The sequence below is a fragment of the Brassica napus genome, chromosome C3 (genome assembly GCF_020379485.1).
Source record: "Brassica napus cultivar Da-Ae chromosome C3, Da-Ae, whole genome shotgun sequence".
NCBI lineage: Eukaryota > Viridiplantae > Streptophyta > Magnoliopsida > Brassicales > Brassicaceae > Brassica > Brassica napus.
Window position 1 is genome coordinate 35,456,879 of NC_063446.1, and position 16,523 is coordinate 35,473,401.

General features: G+C 42.3%; 2 protein-coding genes across 2 annotated transcripts; one reads left to right on the top strand and one right to left on the bottom strand.

The window, feature by feature from the left end:
• On the top strand, positions 1 to 3,716 carry LOC106429587 (protein CHROMATIN REMODELING 35). Its single transcript, XM_048751164.1, has 6 exons — positions 1 to 182; positions 367 to 920; positions 997 to 1,236; positions 1,368 to 1,520; positions 1,631 to 3,384; positions 3,481 to 3,716. Exons 1-6 carry the CDS (start codon positions 155 to 157, stop codon positions 3,482 to 3,484), a joined length of 2,733 nt encoding a protein of 910 aa, XP_048607121.1. The 5' UTR covers positions 1 to 154; the 3' UTR covers positions 3,485 to 3,716.
• On the bottom strand, positions 3,661 to 5,626 carry LOC106429607 (BEL1-like homeodomain protein 7). The gene is made up of 4 exons (XM_013870362.3): positions 4,809 to 5,626; positions 4,365 to 4,744; positions 4,220 to 4,280; positions 3,661 to 4,145 (listed from the first exon to the last, which is right to left on the bottom strand). Exons 1-4 carry the CDS (start codon positions 5,352 to 5,354, stop codon positions 3,765 to 3,767), a joined length of 1,368 nt encoding a protein of 455 aa, XP_013725816.1. The 5' UTR covers positions 5,355 to 5,626; the 3' UTR covers positions 3,661 to 3,764.
• Between the last annotated feature and the right edge of the window lie 10,897 nt (positions 5,627 to 16,523).

A 16,523-nucleotide genomic window follows, 5' to 3' on the forward strand; every position in this document is an offset into this window, starting at 1 on the left:
CCACGTCATCAGGCAGTTGGAAATAAGCAAGATGACTCGATTAATATGGTGAAAAAGTAGAATAAAATCGCCAGAAAGTTTCTCGGAGAGTAAAGAAGAGGCGACGGGGGAAAAAGTTCAGTCTGGGTTGCTTGTTGCTTCCTTGATCCTTCTCATGGAGATTCTCCAACCTACCTCTAACGGTATAACGTCTCCTCAATCCTCAATCCCCTCTCACTTTTCAATTTCGCTACTCAAATGTGGCGATGAGCTCTCTGTAACAACAATTTAGGTTTCCAATTTCACTGAATGCATGTCTGATTCAGTTCCCTCATCTTCGAATGGTCTATTGTAAATTTAGGGTTTCTCATTTTTGATCGATGACAGGTTACCGCAAAAGGAAGCCTGACGATGCACTCTCTCTCAATTCCGAAGCAAAGCGGCTTAGGAACTCGTCCAAAGTCACCGACTTTTCTCAACCCTTTGCCGTCAGCAACATGCTTGAAGCTTTAGACGGTGGCAAGTTCGGTAGTGTTACCAAAGAGTTGGAAGAGGTGGCTAACCTGAGGATGGAGCTTGTGAAGCGCTGCGTCTGGCTATATCCGTCCCTGGCCCATACTGTGTTTGGAGCAGACGACGGTCAAGAGCTTATGAGCTTGGAGAATCAGCTGGCTTTGGATTCTGTCATCGACTTGGATGGTGGTGATGATGCTTCGAAGAAAGCTCTCTGTGTGGTTCCTTCGACTGAGATTGTTATTCTTGATTCTGATGATGATGAGGATGATGTTGCGAGTGAGAAGCCTAAGTACCCGTTTCAGTCAAGTCTTGTGCAGCATCAGAAGAGTCAAGGTGATGTGCTACCTGTGACGCCGCAGTTCGCTTTTGAGGAGGTTGTTTTGGGGAAGGGGAAAGAGATGTCTTCTGCCATTACGGCTTTGGTGGTGAGTTCCATTAAGGGACATGTCTAGTTAAATGTCGCCTCTGTATTGAACTTTTCTTGTTTTGTAATTTTTGCAGGAGGGGCAAAGTAGCAGAGGCAACCTCCTTGCTATAGAAAACGGTATGGCTATTGACAAAGATGTCTACGTGGGAGAAAGGAAGAGAGAAAAGGTCCTTGCCATAGAAAATGGTGTGGTCAACGATAAGGGTGTCTATGTGGGCGTTGAGGATGATGAAAGTGGTGATGAGTCTGAAGCAGCAGATGAGGATCTTGGTAATATCTGGAGTGAAATGGCTATGTCAATAGTGTGTTCCAAGGTATGTCATTGCAGTGTTTCTAGTGCTCTTTTTGATATAATTAGTAGTTGTGAAGTCTCCTTTCGTTTTATTCTTTATGTTATGGTTTTCTTCTGCTACTTTTGTTCATTGAGATCACAATAAACGTGTAGGATGTAGAGACTTCACGTAATGAATCAAAGACTGATGAAGTGGAAGACTGTGAGCACTCCTTTATACTAAAGGACGACATGGGTTATGTTTGCCGTGTCTGCGGAGTTATTGACAAAAGCATCTTAGACATCATTGATGTGAACTTCAGTAAAGTAAGTATCTTCCTTCTTATGCTATGCCATTCTCTGCTTTGATGGAAAAGTATGTATGTTCTCAATTGTGCTCTATTTCTGTTACCTCTAACAACTTTTTTTTGTTGCAGGCGAAAAGAAGCACGAGAACATATGCTTCTGAAGCTCGGATGAAAAAGTTCGGCGAATCAGATTTTGAGATCAAGCTATCTGAAGAAGGGCTGATGATAGGTGGTCTTTCTGCTCATCCAACGCATGCAAACAAGATGAAGCCTCACCAGATTGAAGGGTTCCAATTCCTTTGCAGCAACTTAGTAGCAGATGAGCCTGGTGGCTGTATCATGGCTCATGCTCCAGGTTCTGGAAAAACCTTCATGATCATCAGTTTCATGCAGAGCTTCCTTGCCAAGTATCCACAGGCCAAGCCACTGGTTGTGCTTCCAAAGGGGATTTTGTCTACATGGAAAAGAGAGTTTGTCAGATGGCAAGTCGAAGACATTCCACTGCTTGACTTCTACAGTGCTAAAGCAGAGAACCGTGCACAGCAGCTGAGTATATTGAAACAGTGGATGGAGAAGAAGAGTATCTTGTTTCTGGGCTACAAGCAGTTCTCAACCATTGTCTGTGATGATACAAGTGTCGACTCACGTTCTTGCCAAGAGATACTGCTGAAAGTACCATCGATCCTCATCTTGGATGAAGGACACACTCCAAGAAACGAGGACACGAATGTACTGCAGTCCCTTGCTCAAGTCCAAACACCAAGGAAAGTTGTCCTCTCAGGAACGCTTTATCAGAACCACGTAAAGGAGGTTTTCAACATTCTGAACCTGGTTCGACCCAAGTTCCTCAAGTTGGATACCTCCAAGTCTATCGTTAAAAGGATCTTGAGTCGTGCTCCTATATCCGATGTCAGGTCTCATCTGGGAGGCAGTTCAGATGTGTCTGCGGCTTTCAACGAAATCGTGGAGCACACGCTGCAGAAGTGCCAGGATTTCAAGATGAAAATTAACATGATCCAAGATTTGAGGGAGATGACAAAGAAGGTGCTTCACTACTACAAAGGAGACTTCTTAGATGAGCTTCCTGGGCTTGATGATTTCACTGTGGTTCTCAATCTGTCTCCAAGGCAGTTGACCGAAGTGAAGAAGTTGAGGCGCGAGAAGAGGAAATTCAAGGTTTCGGCTGTGGGGAGTGCGATTTACCTTCATCCGAAGCTAAACGCTTTCTCTGAAAAGACTGATAACGTCTCTGATACAACCATGGACGAAATGCTTGAGAAGCTAGATGTGAATGAAGGGGTCAAAGCAAAGTTCTTCCTTAACTTGATAGACCTGTGTGACTCAGCAGGTGAGAAGCTCTTGGTGTTCAGCCAGTATCTCGTGCCTCTGAAGTTTCTTGAGAGACTAGCTGCTCTAGCTAAGGGATGGAAGCTAGGGAAAGAAGTGTTTGTTCTTACAGGAGAATCCAGCTCTGAGCAGCGTGAGTTGTCTATGGAGAGGTTCAACAATTCGCCAGACGCCAAAGTGTTCTTCGGTTCGATAAGAGCTTGTGGAGAAGGTATCTCTCTAGTTGGAGCATCTCGGATACTGATTCTGGATGTGCCTCTTAACCCTTCTGTGACACGGCAAGCGATAGGGAGAGCTTTTAGACCAGGACAGACGAAGAAAGTGCATGCGTACAGATTGATAGCTGGGTCATCACCTGAGGAAGAGGATCACAACACCTGCTTCAAAAAGGAAGTCATCTCGAAGATGTGGTTCGAGTGGAATGAGTACTGTGGATTCAGGAACTTTGAGGTAGAGACAATCGATGTGGATGATGCTGGTGATATGTTCCTTGAAAGTCCTGCCTTACGTGAAGACATAAGAGTTCTCTACAAAAGGTAACATCAGATTTAAACATAAGTCATCAACTCATCATCATCTCTCTCTCTCTCTCGCTGTTAATATATAACTTGCTCAATGCTCCTTTTATTTAGGTAAACCGAAGCAATTGCTGCCGGAAACTTGTTCTTGTGGCTTTGGACATGCTTTAGGTTTTAGAAACCTGTCAATAAGATTAACTTCGGGTAGTTCCTTTTGCTCTTTTATGAAAGATTGTTGAATCTTTTGGACATGCTTGTGGTTTTGTTTCATAAAGTAGAGAGCTTCTAGTGGTCTTTTGATGTTAAACCCTTTGGCCTTATTTTCCTTTAATTCATCTGATGGTTTTACTTTCACAAAAAGAATATAATTACTACTACACCTCTATTGTATTCTTCATTCAAGCTACAAAATCCTGCAACAACTGAGAAGAGCCAAGCCGGTGCTGGCCGTTGCCAGAGTTTAAATACTGGAAACTATTCTCGTAGTTGTCCGGAATGCCTAATGTTAAAGACATCCCACCACTGCCATTTCTTGTCATCTCGGTGACCATCATTAGCTGGTCTTCACCACCACGTGCCACCGCGCTAGTGCTTGCCCCACCATTGTTGGAACTAGACACGAGTTGCTGTTCTTGGGACTCGGTGGTTTCTGGTCTGTTGTTTCCGGAATACAAGTTGGTAACATTCTCCTCCAATGCATCTGTGAACTCTTCCTTGTACATCTCCTCCACCATCGGTTTCCAGAGACGCACACGCGCGTTTATAAACCAGTTCGACACCTTTCAACAATCATCCAAACAAAGAATGAACACAAAAAAGCATGTGAATGAGAGAAAAAGACACTATACAATACCTGGCCTCTGCTTAACCCTGTTTGTCTAGCTAGCATGATCTTGTCCGAATCCTTTGGATAACTAAGTTAACAGTTTACAAAAACAAAAAAAAAAACTCATTCAGACAATGAATCAACAACTCACAAGTGTAGTAAAGAGACTTACGGGTGGAGAAAATGCTCAAATAGCCAAGCACGGAGTATCAAAACAGAGGAATCAGGTAGACCGCGTTGAGGCCGCCAAGCGTGAGGTTGCATCACGCCTAACCTCTGCAACGCTCTCTGCTGCCTTACCTTTTGATCAACGTTCCTTAACCTGCTTATACCAACTCCTCTCCCATCTAATCCATCATGTTCTCCTCCTAAACTTCTCCTTATCACCAAGATTTGTCCTGATATTGCATCCCTCAAGCAACGGAAGTGCCTTGAGATTGTCTGAAGCGCAAGAGCCGTGTATGGTTTAGCTGCTCCGCATCCGGCTATTACATCGAAAGATGATACAACTATCTGCATCTGATGGTAATACTGCTTGTATCTTCTGTCCACCTTTTAGACAAACACACATTATAAAGAGAGCTAATCACCATGAGCAAAGAGCATGGGTTATTACCTCGTCTAATATCGATAACAGTTTAGACAACTTGTTCTGCAGTTCTTGTCTCTCTGCTTGAGGTAAATCAGGGTTCGTGATTGATTCTTGAAGATTCTTCTCTTTGTCTTCTTCAGTCTTGTCTCCCTCTGGCTGAAACTGCTTCAAAGCTTTCTTAACATTAACAGCTTCATCCAGAAGCTCTTGAGCAGCCTCGAGATACTTTGAGTTGTGAAAGCCTGAAACAACTTGTGTCTCAATCTGCGAGCTGATGCCAAGGGACAGTCCCTGTCCCGTGGTGGGACGCATCATCACCGGGAAGCAGGTCCTGTCTTCTTGATCTCTCCAAGAACCAGAATCTTGAATCTCCACCGCTTGTGAAGCTACTCCACCGAAACTAGACAGTTCTTGAATCTCTTTTGAAGCTGAGACATTGTTAGCTTCTCCCGGAAAGTAAGAAACCGCAGGATTCGTGTAGATCATTGCGTTTTCAGGGACAAACTCGGATGCATTTGGTCTGGAATAAATGTCACTTGAGCCACTACTACTTTTGTAATAAGTTGACATACTCTCCTCCTCCTTCTTCTTGTGATCAAGATCAAACTTATCTGAAACAGAATTGATCTGTTGCAAGAATCAAACACAATCAACGCTCAACTCTTGGACAAAGATGAAAGTAAACGAAAAAGAAAAGGATGCTTTAAAGCCGGTTGGTGCTTGAACTTGCTTCTTTGATTCTTCTTCTTAGTTTATTATTTGGTGAAGATAAGAAATAAAAATGTTTTCAACTACAAATATGTTTAAGGGCATCTGAGGTATGATCTAAAACCCTCTATTAAACCCTAATGTTCTCTCTTGTCTCACTTTTTGGCATTATGTTTTGTTTGTTGCATAAATTGATTGGAGCAATAGCAACCATACAATCATGCTCCTTTTTTTAATTAATTTATATATGTTGAAAATACAAAATATATATATTCCTAATTCTTCGTAGCTGATGTGTTCATCAGTATAGTTTTGGAGAAAAGGACACAAAATAATGGACATTTTCATATCTAATTTTAGAACAATACGACTAGTTGTTTTATAAGTCTGCACTTTAACAGCACCTCTATTGGTAGTTTTTAGTATGGATATTTCACCAAAAATAATAAAAATAGAGAAAGAAAGAGATAATGAAATACCTTTCATTTGAAAATTTGTCAGAAACTCTAAACATACATATCTTAATAGTGGCTACATTTTTTAAGTTTTAATTTTATAATTTGAATATATTAAAAGATCAAAATATACCGATGAGATGATGCTATAAAGATATTTTTTGTGTAGGGTATTTATCTTTTATAAGATTAGGTGGGAATAATTTGATTAGACGTGTCAAAGTTTACACACGGATGCTCACTACTTTTTCAAGTGGTAAGCTTTTACAGTTTCTTCTTCTCTGTCTTTAAAGTAAATTTCACAACATTTTTGTTCTTTTTCAAATATTATCTTGTATGATGGTCCACACATGCTACTAACTAGTTGCCTTTGCATAGAACCAATTTTGTAAGGAACGAAAACAATGAAAACACTTTTCCTTATTTTTTTCTCATAAACAGTGAATAAGTGCCATTTTCACCACTCAGCTTTGTCTTCTTGTGTTAATCGTTCCAAAGATATTTACGGGTTTAAACCATTTCTTTCCAAAATGTTTATGTACAACTTTTACTTTCTCCCTCATGAGTGTAGGTCCATATCTTAACATGGTGGTTGGTGGGGCTGTTTATAGCTTTAATAATTAAGTAGCTGCGAAATTTTTCGAGTAAAAGTCGAACTCAAGACAGTACAAAATGATGAAATATCTAGAATTAATGTCAGAATGTATACACAGTTAAACATTTTAATCGAAATCTTTGAAAGAAAAAAAAATCGAAACATTTGAAATTAAAAACGACAAAAAATTGCATCCTCTATATAGTTTTGGGGTAGACAAGCGAAAAAACTTGAATTGATGGGTGGCCAAGGAAAGGGAAAAGATGTCTGAATTGGGTCAGAGATGGCAGAATGAGAGAGAGAGACTTGGTCAGAGTCAGCCTCAGGGATAGGGAAGAGTGACACTTATATACGACCAACCATCACTGCTTAACAATAATGATAAGATCATAAGAACAAATAATGTAGACGATAGAGGGAGGAGAGACAGAGAGAGAATACAATTAAAGAAATGAAATGGCAGTTTTGTTTGGGCAAGAAAAGAATTGTGATGTTCTAATAAATTTTTTTTTAAACACACGTGATGTTCTAATACATAAACATTCATTTCCGTTGATGTATTTGTTGATGTCAATAGACTTGCAGTCGACACTAATCTAGTTAGCTAAAAGAAATTGAACTATAGGTTTAGTCATGACTCATTTAATCAGATATCAGCATTAGGCCTCTCGCAATGTGTTTTTTGTTTTTGTTTTGGCTGTGTTTAGTCTACTAGAAATTAATGGGCTGCCTGCCTCGCTGAGTTCATATTTTCTCATTTTGGTTCGTAAAAAACATGTGATAGATATATTATGGGCAAGATTCGGAATGCGCTAGGTTAATATTTATACATTGTTTTGATTCGTTATTAAGATATTTTTGAAGTATCCCCTGTTGGACCCAATTAGCCAAACGACGGGCCGGAGCCAGTTTGGGCCGTGCGACGTTAAGCAACTAAGAGGCCCAATACGAGTAAGAAGAAATTGATTCGGAAGAGCCGGAGATTGCGGAACAGTTCTGGAGATCGCAGAACGGTTGCGAGCATCACGGGAGCAGCCCGTTATAAGAAGAGATCGACGCATAAGGAAGGGGGACGTGAAAAACCCTAGAGAGAGCTACACTCATACTTCGACCTTGTTTTCATCCGTCTTTAGATCTTTTCACTTAAGGACCTCGTTGTAACGTGCAATCTGGTTTTACTCATTGTATTCGATCTTATTCATCAATAAAAGTCCATTTTGCCTACCGGAAACTGATTACATCCTTGTGTCTAAAGATATTGTTGCCTACATCATTTACCTTCCTTTGATTAAACTCCCGATCACTATCAAATTCGTAGTAGATTTTAGGATTTACATTTTGGCACCGACTGTGGGGAAGATAAACGAAAAACATCTTTGCTAAGAAACCGATCTAAGTTTCCTAAGCGCGACTATGGATCCTAATCACGCACGCTCCGACTGCATCGAATCGATCAATCTCGACCTCTCTAGATCTGGAAAACCGAAGTCGTCGAAAATCGATCACAACACGAAGGGTCGAAGCATCCCTCTCCAAAGACAAGATTGTCTCCCTAGTGATAAACAATCCAACACACCTCGCGACAAGCAACTAAGAGTCTGACGTCGCGCCTTCCGAAGAGATAATGCGCGAAGTCGAGACTATAAATTTCCACGAACATGAAGTCGCTAAGCTCGACATGCCCCACGACGCTGCCTTAGTCATCACGTTGGAGCTTGTGGGCACCGTCTTCTCGAAGATTCTCGTCGACTCCGGAAGCACCGTCAACGTCGTTTCACAAAAGACACTGCGATCAATCAGCCAACCGACCCCATCAATCGATCACGAAACGACTCCCCTCAATAGTTTCGAAGGAAAGTCGGTCCGATCCCTCGGGATCGTGCCACTAACCACCAGAACTCATGACGTCGAGCTGCAGACCCGGTTCACCGTAGTTGATCATTTCATGCCCTTCGACGCTATTATAGGACGTCCCTGGCTACACCAGATGAGGGCGGTCCCTTCGGTTTACCACCAATGCTTGAAGTTTTTATTACCAACCGGCGAAAAAACCATACGTGGGAGCGAGAAACAGTCCCGAGCCTGTTATATGACCGGATTCCGGAAGATACCCCCACGAGGAGAGAACGCCTCACTCGTCCGCGATCTCACGGTAAAAAACCCCGCCAAAGACCTACCGAGCGTCGTCGCTCTAGACGAAAACTCCCCAGAAAAAGGCGTCAACATCGGAAACGATCTCCCTCCTAAAGTCAGGAACGACCTCTTGTCTTTCCTCAAGCAAAATATCAAAACGTTCGCATGGTCCGCAGCAGACATGCCCGGAATCGACATCAGCATCACCTCCCACGACCTAAACGTCGACCCTACGTTTAAGCCTGTCAAACAGAAATGAAGAAAGCTAGGACCCGAATGAGCCAAGGCAGTAAACGACGAAGCGGACAAGCTCCTAAAAACTGGTTCCATTCGCGAAGTCCAATACCCTGACTGGATCGCAAACTTAGTCATAGTAAAAAAAGAAAAATGGAAAATGGAGAGTGTGCATTGATTTCACTGATCTCAACAAAGCATGCCCAAAAGATAGCTTCCCATTACCACACATCGACCGGCTAGTAGAAGCCCCAGCTGGACACGAACTACTTTCCTTCATGGATGCATTTTCCGGCTATAATCAGATCCTCATGAACCCCGACGACCACGAAAAAACGAGCTTCATCACCGAGCGGGGCACCTACTGCTACAAAGTGATGCCATTCGGATTAAAGAACGCCGGACCTACTTACCAAAGACTAGTAAATAAGATGTTCTCCACGTAACTCTGAAGAACGATGGAAGTTTACATAGACGACATGCTAGTAAAGTCATCAAGAGCCAGCGACCACGTTCTACAGCTCCAAGAGTGTTTTAACATTTTTAACAAGTTCGGAATGAAACTAAACCCTACAAAATGCACTTTCAGAGTAGCCTCTGGAGAGTTCCTCGGATACCCCGTGACCGAAAGGGGAATCAAAGCCAACCCGAAACAGATCGCAACGCTCTTCGATACCCTACTCCTAAGGTCGATCTGAGAGGTACATCGCCTCACCGGCAAAATAGCTGCATTAAACCGTTTCATCTCCAGGTCAACTGACAGATGCCTTCCTTTCTACAAGCTATTGAAAGGAAATAAGAAGTTTGAATGGAACGCCGAATGTGACTCCGCCCTAAAAGAACTTAAGTCATATATCAACGAGCCGCCTGTACTGTCAAAACCGATCATAGGAGAGACCCTCTTTTTATACGTCGCAACCTCCGAACACGCAGTAAGCGGAGTGCTAATCAGCGAAGAAAGCGGAAAATAAAAACCGATATACTTTGTAAGTAGATCATTAGTCGACGCTGAAACCAGGTACCCTATAATGGAAAAACTAGCGATAGCGGTGGTAACAGCAGCTCGAAAATTAAGACCTTACTTCCAGTCGCATTCGATCACAGTCATGACATCGCAACCCCTACAGACAGTACTTCACAGTCCAAGCCAATCTGGAAGATTGGTAAAATGGGCGATCGAGCTCAGCGAATACGACATCGAGTACAAACCATGAACGATCTCGAAAGCGCAGGTATTAGCTGATTTCGTCATCGAACTCGTCCCGAAGGAGGATAACGCGAGATCGAATACCTAGACATGGAAATTACGCGTCGATGGGGCCTCGTGGGACAAGGGTCCGGGATCGGAATATAACTCGAATCCTCAACAGGAGAAACGATCGAGCAATCATTTCGCCTGAGATTCAGCGCATCAAACAACGAAGCCGAATACAAATTTTTTATCACCGGTTTATGACTCGCACGAATGGCGCTCGGGAAATTAGCGCCTTCAGCGACTCGCAGTTAGTCACGAGCCAATTCCAAGGAGAATATGAAGCAAAAAACGAAAGAATGGAAGCATATCTTGCAATTCTGTGAGAGATCACTCAGTAGTTCAACAAATTCGAGCTCACAAAAATCCCAAGAGGAGATAACACGTCTGCCGACGCTCTAGCTGCCTTAGATTCGACTTCCAATCTGGCAATAAGGAGAGTAATACCAGTATAAGGAATAGAGAAGCCCAGCATAGATCTTCCATGCAAAGCAATCGACCCTCGAGGAGATAATCCTCCCCGCATTGGCGCAATCATGACACGAAGCAAAGCCCAGAGAGCAAACCAGAATCTCAACGACGAAACCAACAGTGAGCTCGATGGGCGACCATCCCCCAGCGAGCCACCCGTCAGGACTAGGAAGACCGGGACCTCAACAACTATCCCCTTAGAGGCCGATCATGAAACTAACAGCGAAGCGCACGAAGCCTTCCGAAAAGAACTTGAGGCCAGACCAGACTAGAGACTCCCAATATTTAACTATATAAAAAACGGCGAGCTCCCCGGAGAGAGATGAGAAGCCCAAAAAATAAAAGTTCAAAGCTCGCGTTATTGTACTATGGAAGAAAAACTATACAAACTAACGAGCCTTATTTTCTAGGCGTATCGCCCAAAGATGCGTTAACAATCTTGAAACAATACGATATGGGGTCGTGTGGGAGCCACTTTGGTGGACGGTCTTTAGTAATTAGGATAAAAAAACTAGGCTATTTCTGGCCAACGATCGCCGATGACATCGAGCAGTTCGTACTACAATGCGATAAATGCCAAAGACATGCACCGATGATACATCAACAGACACAAAATTATCTACGATATCGTCGCCGAACCCTTCCATGAAATGGTCCATGGATATAGTAGGTCCTCTGATATCATCAGAACTGGCCTAGTTGTGATTCCTTTTGGTATTAACAGACTATTTCACCAAGTGGATCAAAGCCGAGGCATACCACAAAATCACCTCAGCGACGGTAACGAGCTTCATTTGAAAAACATTATATGTCGACATGGTTTACCGTACGAGATTGTAACCGACAACGGACCGCAATTCATCTCGAAAATATTCAATGAATTATGCGAAAAGTGGAAAATCAAGATTAGGACCGCGAGCCCCCGATATCCAAATTGCAACGGGCACGCTGAAGCCGCAAATAAAACCATAATGAATAACCTTAAGAAAAGACTTGGCCTCAAGAAAGAGATGTGGGGTGAAGAACTGTACGGAGTCCTCTGGGCCTACCGGACAACTCCTCACACAGCAACCTAAGTAACCCCATTCTCAATATCTTACGGAATCGAGGCCGTAATACCAGCCGAGATCGAGGTCCCAATCCAACGATGCAGAATATGTCTAGAGGACATCGAGCTCAACGAAGAACTACTGATCGATCAACTAGACATGATCGCAGAACGACGAGAAAAAGCGGCAGTATGTGTACAAAACTACCAACAAGCCGCGGCACATTACTACGACTCCAACGTAAGAAACCGCCCCTTTTCCATTGGCGACCTAGTCCTTCGAAAAGTATTCGATGGAACAAAGAAACCAGGAGCAGGAAAATTGGGAACAAGGTGGGAAGGCCCATACAAAGTAACCAAATAAATCCGAACCGGAGTCTACGAGCTAGAAAAATACAAAACTGGTCTCCCCGAAATGAGACCTTGGAACACTTACAACTTAAAGAAATACTACAAATAGTACAAACCCGAACCTCGACCAAGTCTACCGAGCTTTGAGCTGGGAGGCTACCGGCACCAACAACTCAGTAAAACGAAACAGAACTACGAATAGGCTTGATCCCTAAAAGAGGGTACATAAGAAGTTCGATACCGAGCGCAACCCAAACAACCAAACAAACTTATGTCACTTTCCTTCTATCACTTAGAAGACTTGAACTTCTAGCATAACCCACCCAATTGATTATGCCATCAGGTCTTATAAAGTCCCACAAAACAGATTCTTGATCAGTCTCTGTTCCGCACCTTCTAAATGTTAAAACAAACAAGCTCAATGAAGCTAAAGTTGAACAAAGCATTCGATTAGAAAGGTATTAACCTGATAATCCATTTTGAAAACATATATATGTTTCTTCAACAAACCAAAAGAAAAATTAAAAACACAACAAAAATTACAAACTCCAAAGCATGCGGGTCAACTTTCACATCATTCTTGATTGACCGAGTCACCAGAAACTTCTGGAACCTCGAGGCGACTAAGGGAAGGATCCGACACCGAAGAAAGACCATAATCAAGATCAAGTGAGATCTCCCGAACCTTTGCTGTACTCAGTCAAAGCCTCAATACAAACTCGCACTGCAAACGAATCTCCGCGGCCGTCTCCTTCTTTTTCTTTTGAAGCTTATCCTTCACGACGGCCAGAACCGCGTCATATTCTTGAGCCAGAGAACGACGAGCAAGATCGCGCTCCTTACGAGCCGCCGTGTCACGACCTTCGATCTCCCGCCTATGCTTTTCTTTCATTGAGTCGAGGTCATTCTGAACAGCGACCTTCTCCATCTCAGCAGCAGCCAACTTCCCCTTCAACCCCTCGATCTCGACATCACGCTGCTGCTCCGTCACTCGAACAGCCTCCAACTCACCTCGAAGTTACTGAATTGTGAGGAGATGACTCCCGACCTTCTCTTTGCTCTGAAAGTCAGCCAGTCGCTTTTACATCAAGGCGGCGTACTCATTGCTCGCCTCCATAGCCTAAGCAAAGGCGATAATAAAATTGAGACAGCCATCAGTTTATCCAAAACGTCAGAAGCATTCACGACCGCCATCTGAACGTACGCGTCACGTTCTCTCTTATGTCCCCCAAATAAGGAAGCTCGCATCCTCTCTCCCTGAACTTACGCCAGATCAAGGCGAGACGCTCGGGATTCTCGAGGATCGATACCTCGTTATCATACGAAAATCTCCACGAAGAGGCCTCCTGCACCACCGGGAGATGAGCACTCGGGTCGACCCGAGAAGTACCTTTGCCAGAAGCCCGCAACAACGGAGGAAGTCCTGAGCTCGGCGAATTCAAACTCACTGAATTAATATTCTCTAGGGCTCGGCGTCGACGTGGATGAGTCGATGAATCGACGTCGTCATCAAGAGCCTGATCACCGGCAGAACCGCCTAAAATGTTCGACGTCCTTCGGCCCTCACCAACAGGAATGGCGATCGACACCGGCCTAGCCATAAATCCAGGAGACTGAGCCTGCAACTTCGACCTAAGAGTCGGTCCACGCCGAGCTTTCTGAGCTCGTTCAAATGACCCAGCCTCAGAGGACTCGTAGGATGATCGGGTAACGCCTCCTTCTCCCTCGCTCCTGAACAAAACTAATTTAGAGAATTGATGAACACGCAAACAATCTAGCTCAAATCTTTTCGAAAAAGGGGAGAAAAGAAAAGTCAGCTTACTTTTGTTACGACGACCCTTCCCTGGTCGACCGGGAGCCGCTAGACCAATAGGGGTAGCTCGATTTTCACCCGGTGGAAGAGCGTAAGCAGCTCGAATTCGATCTACGGTAAATTCGAGCCATCGAGGGTTACCTCACCGCAGAGTGGCGATTAATCCACGAAGCTCGGGAGTCATAGGTGCAGAACCGAAGGGCTCTACAAATAAGTAGAGAAAAGTTAAAAACACCAAAAGAGATTGAAGAGCAGAATTCACTTCAGAAAATAAAAACTTACCAATCTCGTCGGACCGCTCCCAAGGGATCCTTATGAAATCAAAGTCGCCGACCGACGCCTTGAAAACAAAAAACTTCTGTCTCCGCCGGTCATCCCTGTTAGGAATACCGTCTATGATAGAACGGCCGGCTCGAGGAGCGAGAATCATCGTGCCAGGGAAGCCGCTATTCCGCTTAATAGCAAACAGTTGCTTTAACTCCCCGGGGCCAAACTCGAGACCTTCCTCCCTAGCTCGGACCCACGAAGCCAAGAAGTAGCGGGAGAAATTAGACGCCTTCTGAGCAAAAACCATTACAAGCTCCGCAAGCGCCTCAAGAAGAAATCGAGGAAGAGGAAATGACAAGCCTCCGTCTTCGAAATGCGACATGTAGGCCCTGCAGTACCCCGGCCTCAGTTTCTGAAATTTCATCGTCGCCAGGAAGTTCAATCTCTAAGGCGTAATCAACTCCCCAGAGCTCGTAGATGGCCTCGATATATTTCGCATCGAGAATCGTCAGGAGATGAGGACCAAACTTTTCATTTGCCAAAGATTCAGAGCAAGTAGAAAGATCAAGAGGAAGGCGATATAAGAAAAATGGAACCGTTGCGTTAAAGAAGACGATACACTCAATGAAGATAATATATATATACGCAGAAAAATGGTTCCCGGAGAGGTTAATGCTAATCAGCCACGAACTATCGATCTCAGCAACACGATTAGAAAAATGGCCGACAAGTCAAATCAAACGACGCGCGTGGTATCCCACTTGCCGAGAATTGCGACGCCGCCGAAGTGTGTCAGTTCTCACCCTTTCGGTTTACCAATAAACCAAAAGGGCTGGGGAACAAATGTTGGACCCAATTCTGGTCCATATGCCAAACGGGCCGGAGCCAGTTTGGGTCATGCGACGTTAAGCAACTAAGAGGCCTAGTACGAGGAAGAAGAGACCGATTCGGAAGAGCTGGAGATCACAGAACAGTTACGGAGATCGCGAAACGGTTGCGAGCATCACGGGAGCAGTCCGTTATAAGAAGAGATCGACGCTTAAGGAAGGGGGACGTGGAAAACCCTAGAGAGGGCTACACCCATATTTCGACCTTGTTTTTATATGTCTTTAGATCTTTTCTCTTAACAATCTCGTTGTAACGTTCGATCTTGTTTTACTCATTGTATTCGATCTTATTCATCAATAAAAGTCAATTTTTGCCTACCGGAAACTGATTACATCGTTGTGTTCTAAAGATATCGTTACCTATATCATTTATCTTCCCTTGATTAAACTCCCGATCACTATCAAATTACTAGTGTAGATTTCAGGATCTACATCCCCTAGACATTATTTGAGAATTAATTTGACACATGTCATCTCAACTATCAATTTCACTAAAAAAAAGATGACATAGCATGCTAAAATTGATGACGTGGTTTATGAGAAATATGAATCTACTAGACATTATTTGAGAAGTGATTTGACATATGTCATCTCAACAATCAATTTCACTAAAAAAAGATTACATGACATGCTAAAATTGATGACATGGCTTATGAGAAATATGACATGACAATTACATTTAATGTAAATTTATATTTTTGGTAAACTTTTTAGAATAAGGTAATAACTCATAAATCATCATTAAAATAAATATTTTCAAATCTCTCATTAAATAATATAATAATAAATACATAAATGTTTTGCAAATCTCAAAATATTATTTTAGTATAATTTTATAATCATATAATTTTTATTATTAAACTTTCCAAATGTTATACAGTCTTTTCAAAACACTTATAAATTTTTATTCGTTATATCATTTTTTTTCTTTATGATATCTACCAATTTTAAAATTTTTGTTTAGTTTATATTTTGATAATTATAAAAAAAATTAATATATCTTAACCAAAAAAATAAATGAAAATCTATCTAAAATATAATTTTAAATAAATAAAATTATTCATTTTATCATAATTTTATGTTTAAGTAAATTAATATTTATATTAAAATATTGGTATAAAAATAGTAAAATCTAAAATATTAAGAAAATTTAATTTTTAAATATAATTGAAATTAAAAAATTTTCGCTGCACATGGTGCAGGAAAACACTTAGTTAACAATATTTAGAGAGAGATTTGCTTTTTCCTTGTTATTGATTTGATCGAGTTCATCAAATAAAAAAACATCTCAAGAAAAGAATCCTTGATTGACCGAAACAAATACCAAGTGAGGATTCTATCAGATCTCTTCGTTGAGCTGATTATTGATTTGGTATCCTACATCAACAGTAAACATATGTCATAAGACTTGGGATGTTATTGGTTGCATATATTGAAATCAACTCCGTCAACTTTAACAATATATCAGACTTTAAAATTTTGATTGATTTTACAATTTAAAATATATGATTTATGTAGAAGACCA